The following is a 26457-nucleotide window of genomic DNA, read 5'->3' on the forward strand; positions in this document are numbered from 1 at the left end:
GCGTGGTGTTATTGATCGGTCATTGATAAATAGTCAATAGATACCTATCAGAGATGACTAATTTAACGACCACCCTTCGAGTTTAACCATTTTTGAAACTTCATTTTTTTATGCCGGTACGTATTTTTAAGTTACAAGAATCTTTCAACTTTTCCCACCAGAGATTTCAGTGCATAATATGTTATATAACTCATACTATACATTTAAATTTATAAACTATAATGGTTACTTCAGTGAACGAGTTCTGTCTCAAACCATTTTAGATGCAGGTGCAAAATAAAATATTAAATTATATTAAATGGTACGCAATAAAACATTATATCAGTACCAATTAATTACCTATATGATAGTTTTTGGTTTTATTTTTAGATTTTAAAAATTACATATTATACATAAATTATAGTAAGTAAACATTCCGTCAATTATTTTTTACGAGGATAAAAATGAATAGTAACTACCAAGTTACCTACTTTTCCATTATATTTTATCATTATAATTATTCAATTAATATATTAAATCATAGAAAAACGGTTTAATAGTTTATTTGAAAAAATTAAGTTATAGGTATAGCATCACGTCATATGAATATTAAATAGCGTCTACTTATCTTTCATAATATTTTTATGATAAACTTTAGAATCAATAAACACAAAAAAACTTTTATTTAAAAATTAAATTACGTTTTTAATAAAGTTTAAGTGCCTACTACCTCCTACCTATACTTACATTTCAAAATTATAGAAAATATTTTAAGAATTTTGAGTTGATAAATAATATAAATTATAAGTATAGATATTATACCTAAGTAAAGTCTACACATTTATAAAAAATGCAAATAAAATAACAGGCTGTATAATGCTTATCTACAACGAGATTTTTATTAGTTATTTTTGGAAATAAACTGTCAGTATTATTATTTTTTAATTGTCATTCAAATAATAGATACCTATACGTCAATCAAGAAATTTAGAATATTATAGCATGTAATTATGACAATGATATTTTGTATGTACTTACATAAATAATAAGAAACATGCAACATTACCCAAAAAATATATATAAAAAGCATAGACAAGAAATCAACGAGATATTTATGTATATATTAAGCAAATATTCTATGTTTTGCAGGATTTTGGGTATGACTAAGCTAACGAAAAACGAGAAGTTATTTTGTAGGTGTATAAATTCAATACGCGTTATCATTTATAATATAGCACTACTAATATGATTTATTTAAATTTTCTTCAAAATTAAAATGTAAGAAAAGTGTATGTAGATATATATATAAACAAAAAAGAACCGATTGAGCTTACATGAGTCTGGCAAAGGTTTCTCCTCAGCCACCATTAATGATGCCCTTTCGGAGGGCGGTAAATGCTCGTCTAACGCGTTTGAATAGTTTAACATACTCCTGTGAACAATGTTTAATACTGGATATTTGTTTTTGTTTCCATTTAAGTACGTAGTAATTCTGCTATTTGGTATAAAATATTAGTGGTAAGTATATCAATATAAAATAAATCAATGCTGAATAAAATCAAAAAATAATATAATGATGTACAAAAGAATAAATACATAAAATAATTTTTGATGAAGTCTAACGTCTTAAATAAATAAATAATACTAAATAATAATAAAATAATAATTGTTAATCATAATATTTATTATGTTATTGTATGTTGGGAATATAAGTAGCGTATTTATCCGCGTTTAACGGTGTGTCCTCTGGTTTCACTAAGGTGATCGTGGACGTAGTTTTACTAGCCTCGATCTCTACCAAACTGAAAATATATATAAAATAAATAATAATAATAATAATAAGGAACAACTCAAAATAAATATATCTAATAACAAATAAAAATAAAATAACACATGCATTAAAGAACTAAAGAATAGTCACGTTAATGTATGCAAAGCCAACACCTTTTAATCATATTTTATTAGAATATATATATATATTTTATAAATATATATAATAGAATAAAAGTGCATTTTTATAAATTAGTATAAGTACCATAAAATATTTTATTAGTGAAGAAACAATATCGTTATGATTTTTATGTAAATACTATAGGGCATAAACACGAGCAAAAATAATACAAATTTAAATTTATAAAATGAATTAAATTAATACATAAATATTTTAACATGAACTTTAAGATCTTTCGGCTCATGCACTTACCCGTATAAGCGACTTGATTCCAAGACGCTTCCTCTGTGTTAGCAGCGTATACAAAATCAATGTGTTAGATTTTTTTGACAAGAATCTTATTTTAAAACCAAATATCTATAGTTATAATTTCTAAAAAACATCTTACCTGCCGTTTTGCCGAAATAGAGCTAGTATCTCTTCGAACGTTTTGTTTTTGGTCTCTGGCACTTTTTTATAAGTGAATATCCAGAATATTGCCAGCAATACGCTGAACGGTAGGAATGTATAATTATCCAATGCAGTCTAAAAAACAATTATGAATAAATATTATATAAATGAAAAGTATTAAATACAATTAAAATACTTTGAAATGTTGTTATTTTTAAATATTATAAATTAGCTGACCTTTAGAGGTTGGAAGCCTATGCCGACGGCGAAGTTGGCCACCCAATTTATGAGCACGGCGATGGACATAGCCGCAGGCCGAGGACCCTGGCTGAAGAGCTCCGCAGTAATCATCCAAGGTATTGAGCCTGGACCAACGGCGAAGAATACGACAAAACCAAGTATGGATACAACGGCCAAGTACGACATCCAGTCGATCATTTCCTGCACAAAACCGAAAAACTCCTAAGGGACGCTAGTAGTTGGTTCAACGTCCCTAGCCAATATTCTCAGTCATAATAAATCAAAAACAATAAATACTTTTAAATAATAAAAAATAATAATACATTAAAATAAAAAAATAAAATTGTGACTTTGAGAACTTTGGCTGGAACGATGTAATTGTAGGAAGAACAAAAATAATAAAAAGCTTAATTGCAAACATAAAATAACTGCTAATTTAGAAATAATATTTAAAATTAATGTATAACTATGTTACTTCGCTTATCTGATGAAGTAAAACAAGTAGAAAAAATAGTTTTAGACCCAATAAAATATTAACTAATAATAGGTACTATATAAGTGCAGCTAGTTGTGAAATACCTACAAAGAATGCATTTAAATAAAATATGTAATAAATGTTTAACCTCATTCAACAGAAATAATTTGTTTTTATGATTGATAAGTTAATTACCTATACATACTCTGTCCAGAAACCCGTGTCAAACATCATAGCTCAACGAAAATCGGGTTTTCTACGCATCCCTACACAGAACCCCACCAATTACGATGGTAGAGTGTTAAAGGGGGTGTGAAAAATTAGCGTGTTCTTTCGTTGGACAGAGTATAGATTCCATACTGATACATTATCAGCAATAATATTAAATATAATATATAATACAATTTGTATATTTTAAAAACTAACATTTTTTATTTAAAATATTTTTATAAACTTCAAAATGAATGAAATAAGATATAGTTCTCTCTTTTATTTACTCTCTATGTATTTTTTAAAATATTTATATAGTTCAAATGTAATAACGTAGGTATAAAGTATTAAGTATTAATGTTCTTCGAATATTTTGATATTTATTATTATGATTGATCTATTACGGAACAATTTTTATTCATTAGAAATTAGAATATGTATCAACTTATAAGCTATAGTCAGAATAAGGTAAAAACCATATTATTTGTGTATTTTAAGCATACCATAAAAAAATATATAAGTGTTAGTATTATAAACATTTTAAATTGATTTAGTTTAGAAATATAACTTGAAATTTCACTAAAAAACAAAGTAAATTTAAATAAGTTACATAATAAGCAGCAACAAAATAAAAAATTATGCATGCCTTAATCTAATTAAAATTAAGTATTGACTATTCAGTATACTCGTCATGTTGATTATTATATTTATATTTTTAGATACATGTATAGAAGTATTAAGCATATAATACGACATATTTAATTAGAAATTCATTAAAATAATAATAGTTATGTTATTTTATAATGAATTTCAATAGTATTTTGAATAAAATCATATATGAATAAATTATAATTTATATTTCATAGATGTATACGCTGACTATAAACTAATTGTACATTGATTTATGATTATTTACATAATTTTTTTAGTAAATATTTCAATAATTGAAATCTGAATTCAGTTAAATTTTGATTTAATCAACGTTTTACTAGACGTTGGAGTTTTGAAAATGTTTTATGATAATTATTATATAATTTATAATTTATTCAATAATCTAAACATTTAAAAATATCTAAAACTTAAAGCTTAAGGAGTAAATGTTAATTAATTAGTTATTGCTTAACAATGTGGACGGAATTTCTGGTACATAAATTAATCTCCAAATCTCCAATATTCTCATCTTCCTTTCATATTATAGGTACCTTTATTTATATTTTTATATATTATAAGTAGAGATGTTTCCATAAAATTTGTTGAGGGTAAACTCAGCAAAATGTTAATAATTTCAATTGAAAACTTTAGGGTGTTAAAAAAAAAGGTTTTCCATGTACCATAACAAGACGTAATTTCCAAAATAATAATAATTTTGTAATAAAAATAAATTTGGTATATTTAATATAATAACGTCATTAGCAAAATATTGGATAAGTATTTTTATAATTATTATTATCGGTAATTGCCAAACACGATTCTCTCACTCATTACAAAACCGATAACTTATTTTTCGCAAATTTATCGAGATTCAAGAGTATATGCAGTATACCCTATGGAAAAATCACTGATTATTAGTTTGCTTTATTCCAGATCTCACTGAATACATTTCTCATAAAATTTAATATGTGCTCTTTATAACTTACCGTGATTAACAATGATATCGTAATGAATATCGAGAATATAAACATTCCACCCAGACCGTATAAATGTAATGTTCTTCGACCAGTTTTATCCATCAATGGCATGGTCACTAGCGTCATATTCACCATAATTATACCAATCCCTATTGTTACAAATTTAGCTACATTCTCAGCCAAACCAGCAGTTATGAACAGACTAGTTGAATAGTAAAATACCTAGACATAAATATATTGTAAATTAATATATATCTTTTTTAAGAGACAAAAACATTTTAAATGTTATACAAAACAATACTCACGGCATTTATGCCAGACAACTGTTGCGACAACTGCATGACTACACTAATGATAAGTGGTTGTCTTAGAGTGGGCGAGCATACTAATTCCATCATGGATATCGTAGCTTCCGACTGTTGAGCACGTTCTTCAGCACGCATTTCTTCAATGTCTTCTTCGATCTGATTAGTTGCACGTAACCTCCGCAGAGCTAAAAGAAACATAGGTTATTTTAAATTATTTTTATAATAACTAAAAGATTAATTTTTAAAAGTTAATAATAATTTACAGAAATATTGATTATTTAGTTTTATAATTATAAATATACGTTATAAATGTTTTTTTAGCATTATATAATTAGAAATATAGTTGATTTAGAAGTTAAAGTATATAATTTAATTCAATTTTTATCGTAGAAAAAAAAAATATCAGATATCGCGATTATTTGATTAGTTCATTAACAACTTTATTAAATAAATATGGTTATTAACACCATATTATTATTCGAACTTGTCATTTTATATTTAAATTCAATTATGAATATGTTTTAAGCTGGGATATAAGTTTTTATAATCATAACATGAAAGGTATGCCTCTCCGCATTCTTTTTTCATCACTTAATTATAATTTTTTTATAGTATCTTAGTTGGGATCAAGGGATTCTTAATTCTTGAAAGTGTTCTAATACGTAATGATCATCAAAATTCAAAAATCATACATTAATCTATTATTATAAAACAAAATAGGTACATAAATGGTTTTTAAAATAAATAAAATAAATTAATAAGTAAGCAATAGTAAAATTATTTTTATATTTATACTAATAATAATTAATATAAAGGTTTTTTTTTATTGGTATTTTTTAATAAAACGTCTTCAAATATATTAAATTTGGAATTAAAATGTTCTCGTAATGCCATTAATAATAAGTATAAGTTATTAAAAAAAATAATGTCGTGATGAGCCTTTGGACCTCACCTCTTCCATACACAGGGATGGGAAACTCAAAATTACTAGAGGGTCAATTTTTAGAAAATTAAAATCTAGCGACTAGAACGTAGAAATCAAAAAAAAAAAAGAAAGGCCATTCAAAATATGCATTTAAATTAGTATTTATTTTGTTTAAAATGTGAAATTTTAACTTTAAAATTGTATGATGTAATTTGAAAATGTAGCATAGGCCGCTAGTTGCCGCGACTCCTACCTATAAACATTGGGATAAATATAGTAGATTAAACTTATAAACATTTAGAAATGTTAAATTTAAATTGGCTGAGATGGAAAACATTATATCTCTATGGATTATAAATTTCAAGTTATATAGTAACAGCTTTTAATATAAGTCTTGAACTTTTATACAGCTTTTTGGTATTTAATCACCTTTTCTTGCTTCTTCTTCCCATTGTTTGGTTATCAATAGATACCTTGGCGATTCAGGACATACAGGTAGTAAAATTAATTGTAAAATGGCAGGGCATATAGCTAATCCTAGAAGTAAAAAAGAAATATGAATAATGTTAAAAATATAATTGAATAAATTTATATTGTATAATAAATATCCCACCTAATAATAAAGGCCAGCCTTCGTCTGTACCCAAAATTTGTTCTACTCCCAATATCTGGGATATGAGCAGTCCAGCGGTTACGGCTAACTGATTGACAGTGCCGAGGCCACCTCGTAGGTTGAGCGGCGCTATTTCTGATATATACATTGGCACTAGTGATGTATTCAAACCTGTAAATAAAAAGGTTAAAATAGATGATAACATTTTCATTATAATAATATACTACGTATAATAAATATTTAATTATGTTTTTCATACCACAATTGACTCCTATAATGAATCGGCCAATAAATAGCACTTCATAGGAATTGAAGTACTTGGTGAGACCCATTAAACAAGCGCCACCAATGCCAACAAAACTATTAAGCAGTAAACCTCCTTTTCTATAATCAGTATGAAAATGTTATGTAAGTAATACTATAATAAAATACAAACGGTAAAAATAAAATGACAAGCTTCAATCATTAAAGTAAAATTAATATTATTTGTTTTTGTATATTTAGTTGGATAGATATTTAAATAAAACAAATACTTAATTAATTTATAATTTATATAAATTTATATTTGATGTAAAAGTACATAATATAATAAACGAAAAAATGCTTTCATTTTTGAAATAATTAAATTATTACCAACAATGCTGCATTAAATTAGATAAAATCAAGCTTTTAAATTATTATTTAACTACTATATATTATGAAAACATATATTATAATATGGATTTTACAATTATTATAATTTAGAACTATTTGTAAATAAGTAAAATTATTTTCTATTATATTATGAAATTCTAGTCATACATATTATTTATTTTTTTTGTTGTATTGAATTAGAGGCCATTTAATAATCTGTTGTCCTTGGAGAAGAATTGACAGCATAGTAGGTATATAATTGAATCTTATTTATTGTTTCCATTTCTAATATAAAAAACGTCATGGACACTTGTGTGTCAAAAACACGGTATAGAATATAATATTATTATTTATCAAATCAAGATTATAATTAGTTCTATTGAACATTAAAAATTATTATCATTTTATTCTTTACTAAATAGTATGTTTAGTCTTAAGAGTTAATTGTTTTAAATTAATTCCATATTATCATATTATTAAAATATAAAACACTTTAATTAAAGGAATTTATAAATTATAGTTAATACAATACGTTGTGATTTTTAGAGCTTATTGTAAACTAAATGATAAAAACCTTTAGCGAAATTTACATTATGGGCATTATTAAATGTTATTAAGTTCCTTGATAATGATTTAAATTTTAAATTTTACCATAAAAATGAAATGTTATTCACAAGTTTTAGATATTAAAAATATCCATTCTATTATATACAACGGCTTTTTTTAAATCATGTAACCCTTTTTTTAAATTCTAAATAATACTGTATTTTAATAAATTTAAAATTTAACTTTTTACATAAATGAAACTTATTTATATTTATTTACACAACGAAAATTATACATTTTATAAATTAATGTTGTATAGAACCGTTAATTAATTTTAACCAATAGCACACCATTTTAACATGTGAATTATTTTTAAATAGTAACGTATGCAGGTTTATTAACTAAGCGTATTACAATTATTTAATGTACAGCAAATCAATGATAAATAAACCACTATGATATAAAATATGTTTGTAATTGAATATTTAGTTAATATCATGCAAAAATTATAAACCAAGACATTTTTATGTTTTTTGTTATTATATATAATATATGTATAGATGTGTTTGTATTCATATTATTATTTTATACTTACATTTGATTAAAAAATTTAATTTATGTAAAAAAAATTATTAAAATGTAAATAAAATTCAAATTATGTTTAAATTACGATCACTGATTACTGATTAGTATAGGTACATGAATACTTGTACCTATGTAACTGAGATCGTTTTATTTTTATTATTGTGAATTGCGTAAGTATTCTAAAAGTTTTTTAGTATAACATGAGGTATTATACGTTGCATTTGAAACATTTTAAAATAATTATAAAGTTTAGTTTTCTTCCTAATCATTTAAAACAATAAAAGATTACGCAAAGATTATAGACTGACCTGCCAAAACGGTTGGCAATGATGCCGCCACTGAAGCCACCTAACATGCCACCGATGGCGAAAATGGATACAGCAAACGAGTAGAGTAACTCAGCTTGTGCGTGGTCCATACTTCTTTTATACCGATCTTCAAATACATCTTTGATGAACTTCTCTATGTTCTAAAAGTGTAAATAGGTCAATTAGAATTATTCATCATAACATAAATAATAAAATTGTATTTACCCCTTCAGGTGCATTTATCACTCCGGTATTGTAACCGAACTGAAGCATGCCTAACATCGACGCCAAGATTGTGTAGGATAAAAAGAACGTAAGCCCCTAAAAATTAAATAAAACAATAAGTCACATAAAAATTAAAAATAATTTTGCTACGAAATTTCAACGATTAAACTTTAATTTATTTTTTTAATAAACGGCAATATGTTCTAAATAAAATTGACATGCTATAAAATAAAAATAATGGTCCTTAAAAATTAAATAAAACAATAAGTCTCAAACAAAAATAAAATTGTTTTATTACGAAATTTTAATGATTTAATTCAAATTATCTTTTTCATTAAAAAACAATATATTTTAAATACATTTGGCCTACTATAAAATAAACTAACGCACAAAATATTAATGGCTACTTTAAGGCATAAATCCGAGCAAGTACGTACTTAGTTTCATTTTGTGCAAATATTAAAACTGAATTATTATCAATACTATTTTAAACGTTTTTGTTAATACGATTCACTCAAAATATTACGATTTATGAAATATAATAATCAAAACAACTAGATATCTAATTAATACATAAACATCATTATGAACATTTTTTTTTCAATTATATACTTAAAAATTAATATGTTTAATTAATTTTTAACAAAACACAAAATAACCATTACAAATACACATGCACTAAGACTCTAAAATAAAAATTATATTTTGTTTAAATAAAGTTGTGTAGGTTTAAAGTCATATATTTTTAGTTGATTAAAAACACGAAGGTATATATTTATTCTCTCCGTTATAACTTAAATATCAATACTTCAAACATGACAATTATTATTGTTAATTATAACTTTAATGATTGTAATAATATTTTTATGGTAAGAAAATATTTTTTAACCATTATAATATAAGCAATTGCGTTTTTACAATAATGATAAACAATAATATATTAATATCATATTTATACCAAAATAGGTAACTTATATTTTTATACTTACATATACACTATCACATTTATCACATTTATTGAAGTAAGGTTATTAATTTATAGTATTAAATATTAAAGAATGCAATCTCAAAGTATAAATTAAAAGGTTTACTGGTATTATAGTTATTATTTTAATTTGCGATTAAAAAAAAGTTTTGTATTTGTTTTATAGAAGAAAAGTAAAATATTTTAATTTCTGACTCTGGAGTCTTTTAAGGAATACTCAAAGCGAGCATATTTTTTAGTTTTTGCGTTTAATACACCTCTAAGGTACTTATTTGTTATCGCGACTACCTTTTTTTATGCGGCGTAAATCCCAGTTTTGCATTGCAAAACTTTAATGAACTACACGTTTAACAAACTACACTACACTATAAAAAGTATTGACAATATGAAAAATACTTAAACGACAGTGGTGTTAGCAAGTGTGTTGGAAAATAACAAATAGTATCAAGCATGCCCCATTAAAAATAAAACGTCATGTAGGTACTCATATTACTTATCTAAAAGAAATGCCCACAAATACTAATAAAAATCCACCACTCAATATCTTTAACGTCTCGTTACTGCAGTAACAATAACTGAATTATTTATTTATTACCGAACAGTAGTTATTTGGTTGAATTCGTGTAGTCAAAAGCATGATAATCAATTTATAGGTATTTTAAATTGCATAGTTGAACATTTTTCTCCTTGAGTTAATTATTAGTTTCTAATTTTGCATTTTATTCCTAATTTTTATAATAGTTTTAATATTTTTTTTTTTAAATTACGCCGCGTAATAACTGATAAGTACCCTTCTTCATTTTTAATTTTAGTTTGCTAGTGAATAAAGATAAAAGTTTCATGATTACAAAATGTATAATTTTTTGGCGATCCATCAAAGAAAATCAGGGAAAATTAATTTCAAGTGTCCCTTATTGGATCATCTCGACCGTGAAAGATTGATGTTAGTATCTATACTAATACTTCATTATCTAACTATATAATCATATAATGGGTACACCATGAAGACGAAAATTGTTTCCATGTCCATACTATTGCTTTATAGAATTAAAATAATTGAAATAAGAAAACAAATCAATGATACGAAATAAAATGATATTTAAATATTAAATTATATAAAATTACTGTTCAGATTATAACAAAAACATTTTTAATGTTATTGATACTTATGATTACATAACACATTGTTTGTAAAAATGTAAGTAAATGCCTTATACTAAATAAAATATTATTAAATTAATAACAATATATAATATGAATTTTAAGGAATATTTCATTGTACATATAACAATAATAATCGCAGTTATAAATAGTATATTATATTATATATAATTCATTCAGTATGTGAAAAAAAAGTTTTGTATTTTGCATTAACTAAAATAATTTTTAATTTTTGTTTTAAATAATTTATAAATGTACGATAAAATTTGGAAAGCGCTAGTTAAACATATTATTATTAATTATTATGTTAATTTACATATACTGGTCCTGGAAAATAGCGAGGAAAATTAATTAAAAAACTTTAACTTGATTTTCTTTTTGGTTCGCTTTCTGTTCTGAAAAATTCAAGGAACATTCGAAGTGCAAGGTAAACAATAATTTTATTATGATACAACGAGTTAATTAATGATATGGGAAATGAGCAAAATATCACATCATACTAATTTTTTCTCTGTTTATATAATGGTTCGCGATTTAGCGTGGTTTTGTAAAATTAAATAGTTTACGAACTTGGATTAATTATGTAAAGGTAAAGGAAGTTTTTTCTTTTGCACAAATAGGTCATATTAAGATAATAATAATAATTAAAACACGAGATCAAAAGGCTTAAAATATCATGTAGAGGGTATACTGGCTTGTATAACAATTTTAAATTAAAAAAAGTCAAGGTTATAATAGCTAATATATTAATTATTTATTTGTAGCTACTAAGAGTAGTGTCATGAAATTATTCTTATTTATCGATACATGTATTATACGTTCGGTTATACACTTTTACCGTAATTTTTATAGAAATAAAAATAAAATATAATTATTTACCATAATTTAACTGTACACGAACAATGCATTTTTAAATATAAAATTTGTTTAAAAAAATTTGTAAAACTAATACGTGAATACAGAATGTGTCAAGATAAAACAACAACAAATACCAGGTGTTTGACGTAGAAAATAGGTTTGCTATCAAACGTACAATTGTTTAATTTTTATGCTGAAAGCGATTTAAATATTTAGTTTATATTATATACTGAAGCTATAATAAAAACATGCAAAATTCAAATTCGCAAACTTCTAAGTTTAGATATATACCTATACAAATTTATTTATAGTCTATAGTTTCTGTTAAATACTTATATAATATTATTGTAATCAATCATAGAAGATTGTTGCTGCCCGCAGATTATAGATACGTATAATATTATATAATGAAACGAAAGAGTACATAATATTTTGTTAAAATTGATTAATCAGCAATATGGGTAAAGGGAAAAATAAAATAAAGCATGTTTCAAATAAATACAAAATATAACGTATTATATAAATTATGAATTTGCTTGAATAAATCAATTTTAAACCTTCACACCCAAAAATCATCATTATGTTTAAAATAAGTGTATTAAGGTATATTATGTTTATAATATGCTATATGGTATTAAATATGTATACCAATTACGTTATATTTTGTATCAGAAAATAAAAATAAAAAATGTATTTGAAATATTTATGACTGCCCGATCCTGAAATTGGGTATACCTATTTTGTTACTTATTAGTACCTATCTATTTAATATATGCAGTATACAATGACACGTATCCCTTTACCAATGTTATTAAATTAAATGGAATATATGTGATGGTGCTTGATAATGAGTTTATAAATAAGGGGGGGGGTGTGGTGATATAAAAGCTATAATAATTAATATTTATTTATTACCATCTTATGATGTGTAAAAATTGTTAAAACATAATAAAAATTGGATAAAATATAATACATACATTTTATGTGTCATAAAATTATTTTTAAGGGCTGTTACTCTGTAAACTTTTTATTGTAATATACATTTTATAACTCAGAAATTTTTATTTCAAATTTAAATTTAGATAAATAAAAATTTTCAAAATAAAATATAAGATTAATAATTTAAAATATAAAAATTGGTTTTATTTTATAAACAAAGTATCCATCATCATAGGATATTTCTTAAATGGTATATAAACTTAAGCATATGAAAATATGGTTCTTAAATATTCCAAAAATCAGAATTTGAATAAATTAATTATTAAAAGAAGAATGGGGATGAACATTCTTGGTGATCACTCTGTATAATAGATATTATATTAGTGCGTTGGTCACGCACTACGAGATTGTTTCCAAAGGATTACGAAACCGAACGCGATTTTTGTTTTTGTTTGTCACTAATCTTGCATTCAGCTTGTATAGGATATTTATAAATATATATAATATAATACTGTATGGTGGTGAACACGGTGCGCATATTATATACCTTCAATTATTAAAAAGACCCTTTTACTCGGTGGGTTGTATGCACTGATTACACATTATACAGGACCAATCTATTTAATTATTTATTTTTTTTTTTTGATTATTTTTTGTAGCAGAATTATTTAGGTATCAATTTTATTATTATTGTTATTTCTATATTTTGTGTATTTCTAAATAATCAAGTATTAATAATTGTAAGAAATATCTAATAAGCATAATAACTCATTTATTAAAAAACATTAATTTATCTTTAATGAGCAAAAGAATTCAGTACTATTCATATCCATCATGATTTATAAAAATGCTTCACGATAAAATATCCAAATTTTATAAAAACCCTGGAATCTATCATATTGTATACGAATTTATAAGAAAATATTCAAAGAGCTGTGTTAATATAATATTTTGAATATGTCCTCGAATCGTGATTCGTAACTTTCTGGTGGGTTAGTTAAAAAAAAAATACTTATAAATTATCTATACATTATATATGTGTAGGTAATTTTAGATATTCTTTAGGTATATTATTACATATCTGTATGACACATTGTATACAACCGTACCCATACTCGTATAACACTGCATGATACTAGTGCACACATTTTAGCCATATATATATATATAATTGTACGTCAGGGACGTGATCGGGGAGGATGAGCCTGTCATATCCATTCCCCTTTAGTTATTTTTTGTCAATTGACTTTTTATAATTTATTGTTAAAATAAAAATTCTAGTTTTCAACTTTATTTTTTGTGAATTTTAATTTTTTTTTAAATATTTTTGTTATCCATTGCAATTTTCACCAATATGTCACTAATAATTAATAAGTAATGATATACACAATATATAAATTCCCCTGAAACACGGTTAATAATACATTATTAGAATTGACTATAACACCAAGTAAAACAGTAAATGAAAGAATGTATGTATTTTTTGTTATAAAAAAGTCTGAGAATAGTCAAAAATGCATATATCCTTTTCCTCTTTCGAAAAAGGTAAGCACACCATTGCTTATACATACATGCAATAACATTAACTATAATATTTAACCGCATATCATTATAACACTACTGGCGTATGTGGATAAGCACAAAGTTAGAGTAGGTATCTACGGACACTAAGGACTACTAAAATAAAAAAATAAAAAAAATAACGGTACTGCATACACAAACATCATTGTAACACATTGTAGGGGATTTTGCGGGCGCATGATGAACGCGTAGCATGCAATATTCGTGACGCGCGCCCGAGGGGTTGTAGTGGGGGGGGGATGCATGGAATTTGGGGTTGAACGATCTGAACAGAGGGGCTGTCAAAAAGGACCTGTTCGAGCAGCCTGAGCTTCCTGCGGTGCGACTGCAGCTCCAGACGGTCCACGTACTCCCTGAGCTCCTCGATCTCCTCCTTGACCTGTTGCACCGTGTCCAGTTCGTTCTTGATGGCCACCATGTCGCGCTTCACCTCGGTCACCTCCGATTGGCACGACTCCAGCGACCTGGTGAGCTCGTGCAGCTGTGTCCGGATCTCGGACAACGCGACACTGGTCTCCACGTGGCCACGGTGTTCGGTGCCATAGTAGGCGACGGCCGGGCTCGGTGACACGCCACGCGACTGCAGCTCGTCCAGCCGTGTCGTCAGGTTGGCGCTCATGTCCGTCACCTGGTGTTGCAAGCTGCGCAAACCATCCACCATGTATGAGCTATACACACATAAGAAGGGCACGTGCACATCGTTATCCGATACTGACATTGGAACAAGCGGTACAGCCAACGCATTATTATAATATATATATATACATATATATATAATATTATGCAATAATATATATTTATATGCGCACGCTACTTATATATTTTGAGATTATACGCGGGTATGATTATGTAGTGTTCGGAAACGACATGTTCATTGCGTCCACGCTTTTTATATTTCACATGTATTTTTAGTGAATTTTGGAGTTTAAATTGTGGTTTATCGGGTATGTCTATAACGATTACGTTTATTATATTTTGATTTTGCTAAAAAAGAATGCGACGTGAACAGTGAATAATCAAACATATAATACGTTCATTTTATTTTGTGAACGTTCCGAACACTGCATGGAGCACTACATAATATAGTCTATTATATTATACAATAAATAATAATATATTTATATAGGCTAGGTTCCTATAGGTCAATTAGGTTACCCACATTCTCCTGTATTATAAAGAAATTAGAAAACAGTTCTACGAACTATTATTATCTATTTCCGATTTTACGTGTTTATTACTATATGATTATACTAAATAGATAGTATGATGGAAACTGCAAGGTTTAATAATGTGTGTGTATATTATATTTATATATACATATAAAGATACAATGAATTATTATTTTGCAATACTTTTCAGTATCATATATACGCATAAATAATAAGCATTATCATCTACGATTTATCATTAAGAATACGTTGAACGGAAATTCTACCGATAATTTTTGGTCAGACGATATTTTACCGCGCTTGTATAAGTACATAATATAAAATGAATTCAATATACGATAGTTAAATAACTGGTTATTAATTTCAATTTTTTAATAATCACCGAATAATGTCCACTATATAATGTTAACCAATTTTTGAACAATTAACATTTACCTAATTAGGTACTATATCCTAGGTAAATATGTTTATACATGGGATCTCTACTATGAACAGTGACCCATGAATATTGTCCTAATCTCTTTTTGAGCTTACTATTGTAGTTGCACGTGGTTAAAGTTTATGCTAACCATAAATTTTTAACTCTGAACTAACCATTATATTATACTTGAACAACAATTTGTATTTAACATGTTAATGTATTAATTACAAACTATCTGACACCTGTAGATGTTTAATTCAATGGCATTGGTATACAAAATATATTCGATTCTTCTTGAAACACAAGTAAAATTTTCAAACTGAATTAGGTAGTTTATAAAAAAAAATTTTAACGACTTGAATAATATGGCAATATTTTGCACATGATAATTATTATTATAGAATACGAATATCTTACAATGCATATCTGTCACGTAAGTACTTTGTCTATTTTATTATAATCACATTTCACATTTTATTCTTTATTATTTGTTTTATACACTATATAACTACTCTAATATAGGGTAATATTTTAATTTAAGATAAATCAACTTAAAATTCAAGTAAATATCAAAATATATAAAAAATATATAAAATTATTCAAAATATTTATGCGTCATATCATTTTTGACGATTGCTTTTATAGAAAAATATATAATTTCATTTTTATTTAATTCTTTTAGTTAACAATATTATAAACAGTTATATTAAACCATACATTTATAGATAACACGTATTTTGATTCATGTATTATTAATAAATAAATTAGATTTTTAAAAAATGTTTGGAGCTTTTAATGTATTTGTATTATTTACATAAATATTAAGATATTCATTGTCATATAATATACTGTATTTTAATAAAAATATAGCGAAATAAATTAGAAAAATGTCATTTTCATGAAATAAAAATAGTGGAATGATTTTTTTATAATTATTTATTCATATTATTTGATTTGTTAATATGAACAAAAAAAAAAAATGAACTTATATATTCATAAATATTATTAATAATGTTAACAGCTAAATAAATTCGAAAAAAAAAATTAAAATTAACAATTTTAAATGATTTATTTGTGATAATATTTATTATAATTTATAATATATTGTGGACTGTGGAATTAAAAGTGTAGGCAAAACTCAATCAAATATGCTGCGGTGTACATCTCAATTATTAATATGGTTAAAATAATCTATAATTATAGCTTTACGCATAGTATAATAATAGTATAGCTGCAGCCTGCAGTAAGAATCTCTTAAAATTATACGAACGAATCGAATGGTGCAAGTATACGTACGATCATTATATAAATACATCGTCATGTGTCGGCGATTCAATTTAAGTTCCCACACTGCTGCCATTGCCATACATACCTATTATTCAGAGTTCAAACATAGACATTATATGTATATATATTATTTAACATTGCGCAATGCACATATTTATGATATACTTATATACATATATATTATAACGAATGCGATATGTATACAATTAATATTGTTTCGTATGTACTGCACATAAGAAGCACATTTTCTGCTCATAATATACATATACAGCATCCAATAAATATATATATATATATTAATCGTATATTCCACGAGCAAACAGCAGACATTACCGGACGCAAACCATGTAGAAGTAATCCTGTATAATATATGTAAACGTAAAATACATACACACACAGTATAAGGCAAGACCACAAAAGAGAACGCTCGAAATCACATCAGGAGTGCGTATGAAACACACATACAGAGTTATGGAGATGGATATAATTTATATACTGCGTGTGACGCGATGTTGATGCGTGTGCGTGTGGGTGTGTGTGTCAATTCTTCCATTAAATACTTTAGTGCATCATATCATACATATAGCGATACATTTAAAAGTGTCTACACTCTTTGTTTCAAGAAGTTTTAGCTTTTTTAGAAATATTTTTTTTTAAAAATTCGATGTCACAGCTAAAAATCAGATGTATTTTCGAAAAAAAAAATGATATATTTACAATTATTTTTTTATTGTTATTCTTATTGATTTTTGAACGTCAACATACATTTTTAATTTCACATTTCAAAACAGAACATCTTTTACAGTATTTCAATACATAAAAATTAAACTTCGAACGAATAGGTACAGTAAATTAGTAATCATCAATGGTTATGGAAGAGACTATTCTGAATTTAAAAAAATCGTATCTGCCGTATATATACATAAACTGAATATGAAAACTAAAAAAAAATATACGTTATTATTTGAAATTATGAATGTATAGATATTTAAACGGACCACCTTATCGACCCTGCGTCTCCATAAACTTATTACAACCTATATATAATCTATTTTTTTGATATGTTTAATTTTGTTGTAAATTTGGCCTATACACACACAATGTATACCTACGCGCCCTCGTCTGCCTCTGGCTGTCAACGGTTAAAGCCGATCGGTCAGTACAGCATATTAATATACTATACGTGTACATAACACTGCGTAGTCGGCTCCTTTCATTAGTCATTACGTGTCCGAATTATAGCATTTATTATTGATTTAACAACTTATGAGTTACGACTTAAAGATACGAGTATACCTCTTAATCTTACCGATTTTAAATTATGCCAATGTCGAGAGAGTATTCAAGCAAAACTGCAAAAAGAAAATTGAAAATAAAAACAAAAAAATGATTAGATCAATGGACCAATTTTTAAAAAAAAACTGGTAAGTAGGTAAATTATAGACAAATGAAGACATGAAAATTAATAAAGAATTTCTTAAGACTTTTAATAGCACAAGATTAACTGACCAATAAAGCTATACTAAATGCTGAATAATGCCGTATAATAATGCTGAATATCTGATATAAATTTAAACAAGGCTATAAATAACTTCTCTAATTTAAAAGCAAGATAAATTAATTTTATTTAATTTTATTTATGAACATTATGATTCATAGACAATGATCTGGGAGAAACTATTTTGATATTTTATATATATATTATATGAATATGGTAGGTACACATTAAATTTTATTTTGATTATCATTTATCAGTATTAAGTAGATTTGATTAACTGATATTTTATTAATTATCTACATATTTATTTTTATAAATTTTTTTATAATTTTAAATAATGTTTTATAATAATTATATATTTAAATATAAATCTGATATTTACGTTTTGCAATATTTTATTTATAACCATATTTTAACATAATATACCGAGTATTTAATTAATATTTGTAATAAAATTAAATAAATAATAGAGTAGTTATATTTTAATAATAAATAATAATATACATGATGGTCACGGACGCACACTAATTGTCTCCCGAAGTCAAAAAGGCCCATAATTTTTATACGAATTGCTTCCCGGCTATATATCTACGAGTTGTCTCTCGACGTATCCTACATTTTATCATAAACGAAAAGAGTCTAGTACTAGTTGCCTCCCATTAGTCAGGTAATAAATATAGAAGTGATTCTAAACATTTTCAATTATCATGTATCAAAATAAGTTTGTAATTTCAAAGTCGTAATTTATATTTTTGTTATATTTTATATTTGATACGATTATATTATCTATACGACTAACCATTATGATAATATATTCTTTTGTGTAATGATAAGATATAATACAAACCAGACCTGAGCCATGCTCAATTATTATAATAAATAATATGCGTGATCGAGTAATGTTTATAGTTGATTTGCAACACTTGTTCTGGTTGTACGATATTATTTTTACAAATATTTTTAGAAACGTTTTTAGAATGAATCAATGTGAAGTGCGAAATATACTTAGTGAAAAGGGCAAATGTGTTAAATTAATTAAAAGTTTTAAATTTAGTTTTCAAAAAAAATTAGCCTCCAACAAAGAACGGCGGAACTGTACGATAAAAACAACATTATTCTATATATTATACCTAAGACTGATGTTTTTTAACATGCACTATATGTATATTTTTAATACGTAGTATACTATGTTTTATTTTTATTGATTATTTTTATATTGTTATTGTTTTTAACCAAGTCTAATATTTTTAATAATGAATAAACATTACCTATTTATGTGGAACTGTTTAATGAAGTTTATGAACCACTACTTAATTCTATATGGGAAGCAACTAGTATGAAAATTTTTGGGAGGCAACTCGTATATAATTATGAACTGCCCTGGTCATCGAAGGGAACTAGTGTAAATTAATCTCTTTATTTACGACAAGGACGGGAGGCAATTCGTATTTTTCGGGAGGCAACTAGTATGCGTCGATGGTCACAAGTTCTCTACATTGATAAGGGTTTCAAGTTTCTTAAATGTTCATCATAATTACCTTTGTAAACTTTAGGGCTTCCTGTTCAGGGTCCCATAAATTGATTGTGTCCGAGGCCTCAAGAATCCTAGTTGCGGCCTGGGGATAACGTGATAATTTGTACGGAAAAATTAATTTTCATAAAGATATTTTAGAGTATAAATTCTTAAATGGACGATACAAGTATCTATAGTTATTCTATAGTAGGACTGCGGAATAACCTACTGCAGATTTTGCATTAGGTTTTAAATGTGTAGGGTGGTTGTTATGAGTTCAATCACGGTGTGTACTTTTAATCCCCAACATTCGATACATTTCCATCAGAGAATCAATGAAAAATCGAACATTTATAATTTTTTCAACTTTCTATGAACACTATACTGGGTAAATTTATTAGTTAAAGTTTAGACTTGTGAAATAGCAGACCAATATTTTGAGGAATATATCCTACGCTATTCTAATCTGTTCATCTCATTAGATTTTTATGTATCAAAATAATTAGAAAAATATTTAGAATATAAAATTAAAAATGTATATTGTTATTAAAAAAAGCGTCGAAAAACAATAAAGATGATATACTTGTAGGTAGTGAAAAATATTTAAAAATAATTTCAAATCAGATATGCAAAAGAGAATAAAAAAAGAATATTTAGAAAAACGTTAATACTTATCGAAACAATGAGAATCAACTATTAAAATAATCACCCAACGTATAGGTAAACTGAACATTTTTGAGCATAGCTTTATCGTTTATATAATATAATTATAATTATAAATTAGTAATGATATTATAATTCTATCAAATACAATAAAATAAAATATAAAAAAACATTTTTAAATACAATTTCTTTTGTAATAAATTATGCTGTCAGATTAATTTTTAATAGTTTAATAGATTATAATTTAAATTGAATATAATCACTTATACTATAATTATATAATATATTAATCATGTAAATAAAGACTTTATTTTTTTTAATCCCTAAATGATAATGTTATTTTTATGTCGTATACAACTGTTTTATATATTGATAAAATAAACCTATTAAATTAAATGAGTATACGTGCACCATTATACTATTGTGTATATACTTTTCAAGTTTGTAATATTCATAAATATAAAGAAAAATGAGAAAGAGGAAGTTTTTTATAATTTTTTTTTGTTTATAAAAGAACTCTGTTGACAAAGTCAAACAGTTCAAAACTCTTGAACTTTTATAAAACTTTTACTATTGTCTTGTGGTGACACTTTTTCATTTTGTCTCCGGACGATTTAAAAGGAATAATATTCTCTCTATTTTTGTTCATCTTGGCAACCCCAAAAGTTAAGCGGGACTTAAATAAAGAAAAGAGCACGTCTTTTGATTTCTTAACAAAAAATGTATGTCTGGTATTTTGATCAATGAAAGAAGCTTATGGGGAACGCTAACCGGATCGGAAAGGGTAACATAGGACGTTTCCTAAACAAGTAAAACATTCTTAACGTATAGCCATAGGTATCTATTTGAAAACTTACTAACTTAACAATATACATTAGGCGAGTTATAACTTCATATAAAACATTTTCATTGAATCCGTGATATAAATCATAAGTTTATTTTACTTAAATAATTTAAACACAATGAATTGTGCAACTTATTAAAAATGTGAAAGATTGTTACATATTCGTACTTTTAAAGCGTTTGATTTATTTTAATATCTATTTATTTCCAATTATATTTTCAATTGATGATTTTGATGTAATAATAAAATAAATATATAAAAATATATTTTACAAATAATTTAATTTAATTGAGATAGTAGGTATCTAACAATATTTTAATATTTGTATTAATTTAATTTTAATGAAAATAATATCGATAATTAGTCATATTTCATTTCACTTATTATTATTATTTTGATTAAATTTGTTTGAAGATAGGAAGATAGATTCAACTAAACTTGATTATACTTTTTTGATTTAAGGTGTATTTATTTTTATAATTTTCCATTTAATAATTAGTATCATTTATTTTGTCATAATAAGCGATTGTGAGGAGCAACAATAACTGGCACAATCACAATCTGACTTTCATATCAGGGATTTGGAGACTCGCGATTTAGAGAGTTTATACATAAAATGTATTTTTTATAATATTAAAAGTATTTAACAAAATGCTATTAAATAGATTGTTTGACTATATTATTTAATAATAGGTAATTTGTCTGAAGAAATTTCAACTAGTACATGTTGATATCTCATAATAGGTATATCACTATAGGGGATACCTAAAGTGTGTCAGCAGTCTTATCGATAAATTATATTGAATAGCCCTAGTGCATTTGTACTTATATCGAAAAATTATATTGAATATATAGACAGGTACATAAATAAGTATTAGAAAAGTTATACGAGAGCTGAAAACTTAAAAAGTTGTACGTTTTGGATTATAGAGTCAAAGATTTTAAAATAAGTTATTAACTATTTACCGATAATTTTTTTTTAAGGAAATTCATTATTTTTATTTTAAAAATAAATTAGTAATCAGTAGTACACATTAATATGAGATATTAATGAGTAATAAACGTAAAATAATATCATTATAATTTAAAAATACAATTATTGATAAAAAAAAATCTATAAATGAATTATACATAATTTATCAAATTTTAATTTATTTATATTTATATCTTATTATAATTTGTCAAAAAAGTTTTTTTAAAATTAAATAATTATTAAATTATCATGAATTATTTAATATAAAATACCTATTTATTTCTGGTTATAAATATACAAACACAAGAGTTTAGTTATAATAACCAATGCATAAATAATTGATCATAATAAATTAAACATATTATAATATGAAAATATGTAATATGTACAATAGGTACTTAATGAATTCAAAACATGCCAAAAGCTAAATATATTTATAATCTATAATATTATTTACTTGGTAATCTACTAAATAATTTGATTATAAAGTGACTTTTTCTTAAAATTATAAAATTTAATTTCTATTATAAAATATTAAAGTCTAAAATGATTTGTAAACTATAAAGTATCTTTTTAATATTAATTGAATGCTTAAAACAGTTATTATGTTTAATCGATTTATCGCATTTTATTTATACTTTACAAAAGTTATCCAAGTATTAATTGTATTATTCTAATAATCACATTTACTTAAACGATGAAGTCTGGACAGTTTAAGCAACGTTTTAGTTTCACATATCCAGAAAAAGATTAAAAAATAATAGACAATTTTTTTAAAAATAATAATGTACATTATATTAAAAAAATTTTAATCTACCTACAGCTTAAAAGTCCTACGAATAATGAAATAATTGTTTGCTATAAAAACTAATTAATGTATAATGCTCATGACATACAAAACTGTATAAGTTATGACAGATTCCAATAGGTACATTGAAAGTTAACGAAAAATTCAAGAAATGTTGTACCTATATCATTAAAATATAATACTTTATAAACTTGAACCTATAATATTATTAGGCTCCAAATAAATAAAAATAAAATTATCAGTTAAAACAATTATTTGGTATTTTTGAAATATTTATAGACGAATTTCAAATTCTAAGAATGAATTCATAAGTACTTGAATGTTCGTCTAAGTTTTTAAATATAAATTTTCAATTTTGTTGAAACTGAAAATTAGCAACTATAAACAACATGACTATTTATACATACATACATATATATATATATATAAGTAATAATTATATTGTATATTATTATTGAGTAGTTTATGATTTTTGTGTAGTACGGTAAAACTCGGAGATAAACAATAAAATATCAAAATTTAGAACACAATTTTCCGATTAATTTTCTACCACATAAAGTTATAAAATACTTTTAAGAAATATTAAGAATTTAATTAAATATACAATTTAATCAATGTCATATGTTATTAATTATTATATATTTTTAGTAAGTAATAACAAGTAAAAAGAATACCGAAAATTAGATAGGTATGTATGAAAAATATTTGAAATGTTAATTAAAAATTATTTATCAGATTCTTGTTAATTGACAAATATTTTAATGTATTTAACACTGTGTTATTCTAAACAATTTAATTTTTTTTAGAAAACGTTGACGGTATTTGTAAGCTTTTTCATATAATTACGGTACAATAGTGGAAAGAGATTAATTGATTATATTGACATGTTATGTTATACGTTATTACATTATTATGTACGTATAGACGTAAATGTGAAGGGTTTTTTAGTGGGTTAATTTTAAAAACTCATCGATTGGTGTATGTGCGTACATAAACCACAAGCATGAGATGTATAACTAATATATTAATTTATTATACATATATACATATACAATATACATACATACATATATGACCGTTGCGGGAACAGATTGGATTTAGAAATTATGCAGACATAACAAATTCTAATAATATGTATGCACATTTTATTAAAAAGCCTCTGTTTCGAGTGATTCTATACTAATTACATGGATACCATTTATTATTTAGGTTTGAAGTCACGGTGATGCGTACTGTTATTGAAATTGACTGCATCAGTCATAAAACCGGACTCGCTAGAAATATCCGTCACTCGCGTCGTACAACGGAACAAATCGATCGGTCGGTCGATCGCAGCAGACGCTTCGGCCTTGGACAACAGAAGAAACAATAATATATTGACGGTGATCGCGCACGCTACACTTGTCGACGCCGCGCCGGCCTTGGATATCCGACACGAGTTTCGCTTCGCAATTTTGTATTATCATATACGTTTTGGTACGGCGTGTGTATAATATGATGGCTCTGCAATAGCGTATGACAGTAAGGCCGGTACCTACGGGGGAGGGGAGGGGGTGTTGTAAAAACAGGCGCCTAAACCGTCGGGGCGAGAGGATGCGGCGACGAGGGTTCCCTTTACGCCACGACGCTAAGAGGCCGCGTGTATGACGCAATGAGAGAGCAGAAAACACTTTGACGCCCTCCAAAAATGGTTTTATAAATTATACACATAAATCGTAAATAGATTTCAATTTGTATTAATCAACACTTTACTTGACGTAGGATCGAATTAATTCATAGCACACTATTGTTCGGAACGTTCGGATCATTATTTATACACCGATCGTGTCCGTCCATTTCTCTATTTTATAATGTTACATACCTGCGTATAATATTCGCAGTGTCGCTTTTATATTATATAACGGACGGGAGTTACGCTATAAAGTCGTTACGATATATTATTGGTATAATATTATGTAAAAAGGGTGTATATATATATACACACACACACATATATACGATTATAATAGCAGCGTAGTTGGCGTTATCAAATAGTCAGCAAGCATGCAACAATGGTGATGGTGCGTAGTAGCTTACCTCACAAGCATTTGCCTGAGCGTGGTCTCGTCGTCACTACCGTCGCTTTGGTCGGCCTTGTTCGAGCCACGCTCGGACGCTTGACGCGACGCAAACTGCCTCGCCACGCCCACATACCGGTCGCTGATCACTTCGCCCTGGTCGCTGACCAGCACGCCAGCTACCAGGCCGCTACCACGACCACCGTCGCCGTCGCCGCCGCCCTCACTGCACGGAGGGCTGCTGGTGCTGGCGCTGGTGCTAGTGCTAGTGCTGCTGCTGCTGCTGCTGGTGCTGGTGCTGTTGTTGTCGTTGTCGTTGTTGTTGTTGTTGTTGTTGTTATTGTTATTGTTGTTGGGCGCACCGCCGCCACCGCCACCGCCGCTGTCACCGCGGCTTCCAGCGTTGTTGCCGTCTTCGCCACCGTTGCCGCAAACACCGCCTCCGCCTCCTCCTCCACAAACTCTGCCGCTGCTGCTCGACACTTTCATACAACGAATCCACGGCGGGCGGTGCCGTCGCACGGCGCTCCACCAGACCGGCCCGCGGCGTGCAGCGGCGATACCACGTGCCGGCTGCTATTACTCCTCACACCAACCGTCGACACCAACACCTGAATAGCCCATATCACATACACATACACCACAAAGCTTTGTATTTACATACACACATACACACGGCATGCA

The 26457-nt window shown here is 26.5% G+C and overlaps 1 protein-coding gene across 10 annotated transcripts in view; it reads right to left on the bottom strand.

Annotated features, from left to right (window-relative positions):
• LOC112594352 (glucose transporter type 1-like) overlaps positions 1-26457 on the bottom strand; it is a 54800-nt gene that overhangs the window by 726 nt on the left and 27617 nt on the right. For 3 of the 10 annotated variants that reach the window (XM_025339101.1, XM_025339100.1, XM_025339099.1), the window contains exons 3-13: positions 9017-9112; positions 8792-8952; positions 6979-7103; positions 6720-6890; positions 6536-6643; positions 5179-5366; positions 4883-5095; positions 2558-2782; positions 2319-2455; positions 2183-2215; positions 1314-1411 (exon numbers count right to left, since the gene is read on the bottom strand). In XM_025339101.1, the coding sequence (XP_025194886.1) occupies positions 1314-1411; positions 2183-2215; positions 2319-2455; positions 2558-2782; positions 4883-5095; positions 5179-5366; positions 6536-6643; positions 6720-6890; positions 6979-7103; positions 8792-8952; positions 9017-9112 (1555 nt within the window). Of the gene's footprint in view, positions 1-1313; positions 1412-1612; positions 1782-2182; positions 2216-2318; positions 2456-2557; positions 2783-4882; positions 5096-5178; positions 5367-6535; positions 6644-6719; positions 6891-6978; positions 7104-8791; positions 8953-9016; positions 9113-14832; positions 15209-25792; positions 26385-26457 lie in introns of those variants that run through there. The other 7 variants (XM_025339092.1, XM_025339093.1, XM_025339091.1 and 4 more) reach the window with 7 other exon arrangements.

This window comes from Melanaphis sacchari, unplaced genomic scaffold, assembly GCF_002803265.2.
Source record: "Melanaphis sacchari strain LSU unplaced genomic scaffold, SCAv2.0 Contig22_pilon_pilon, whole genome shotgun sequence".
NCBI lineage: Eukaryota > Metazoa > Arthropoda > Insecta > Hemiptera > Aphididae > Melanaphis > Melanaphis sacchari.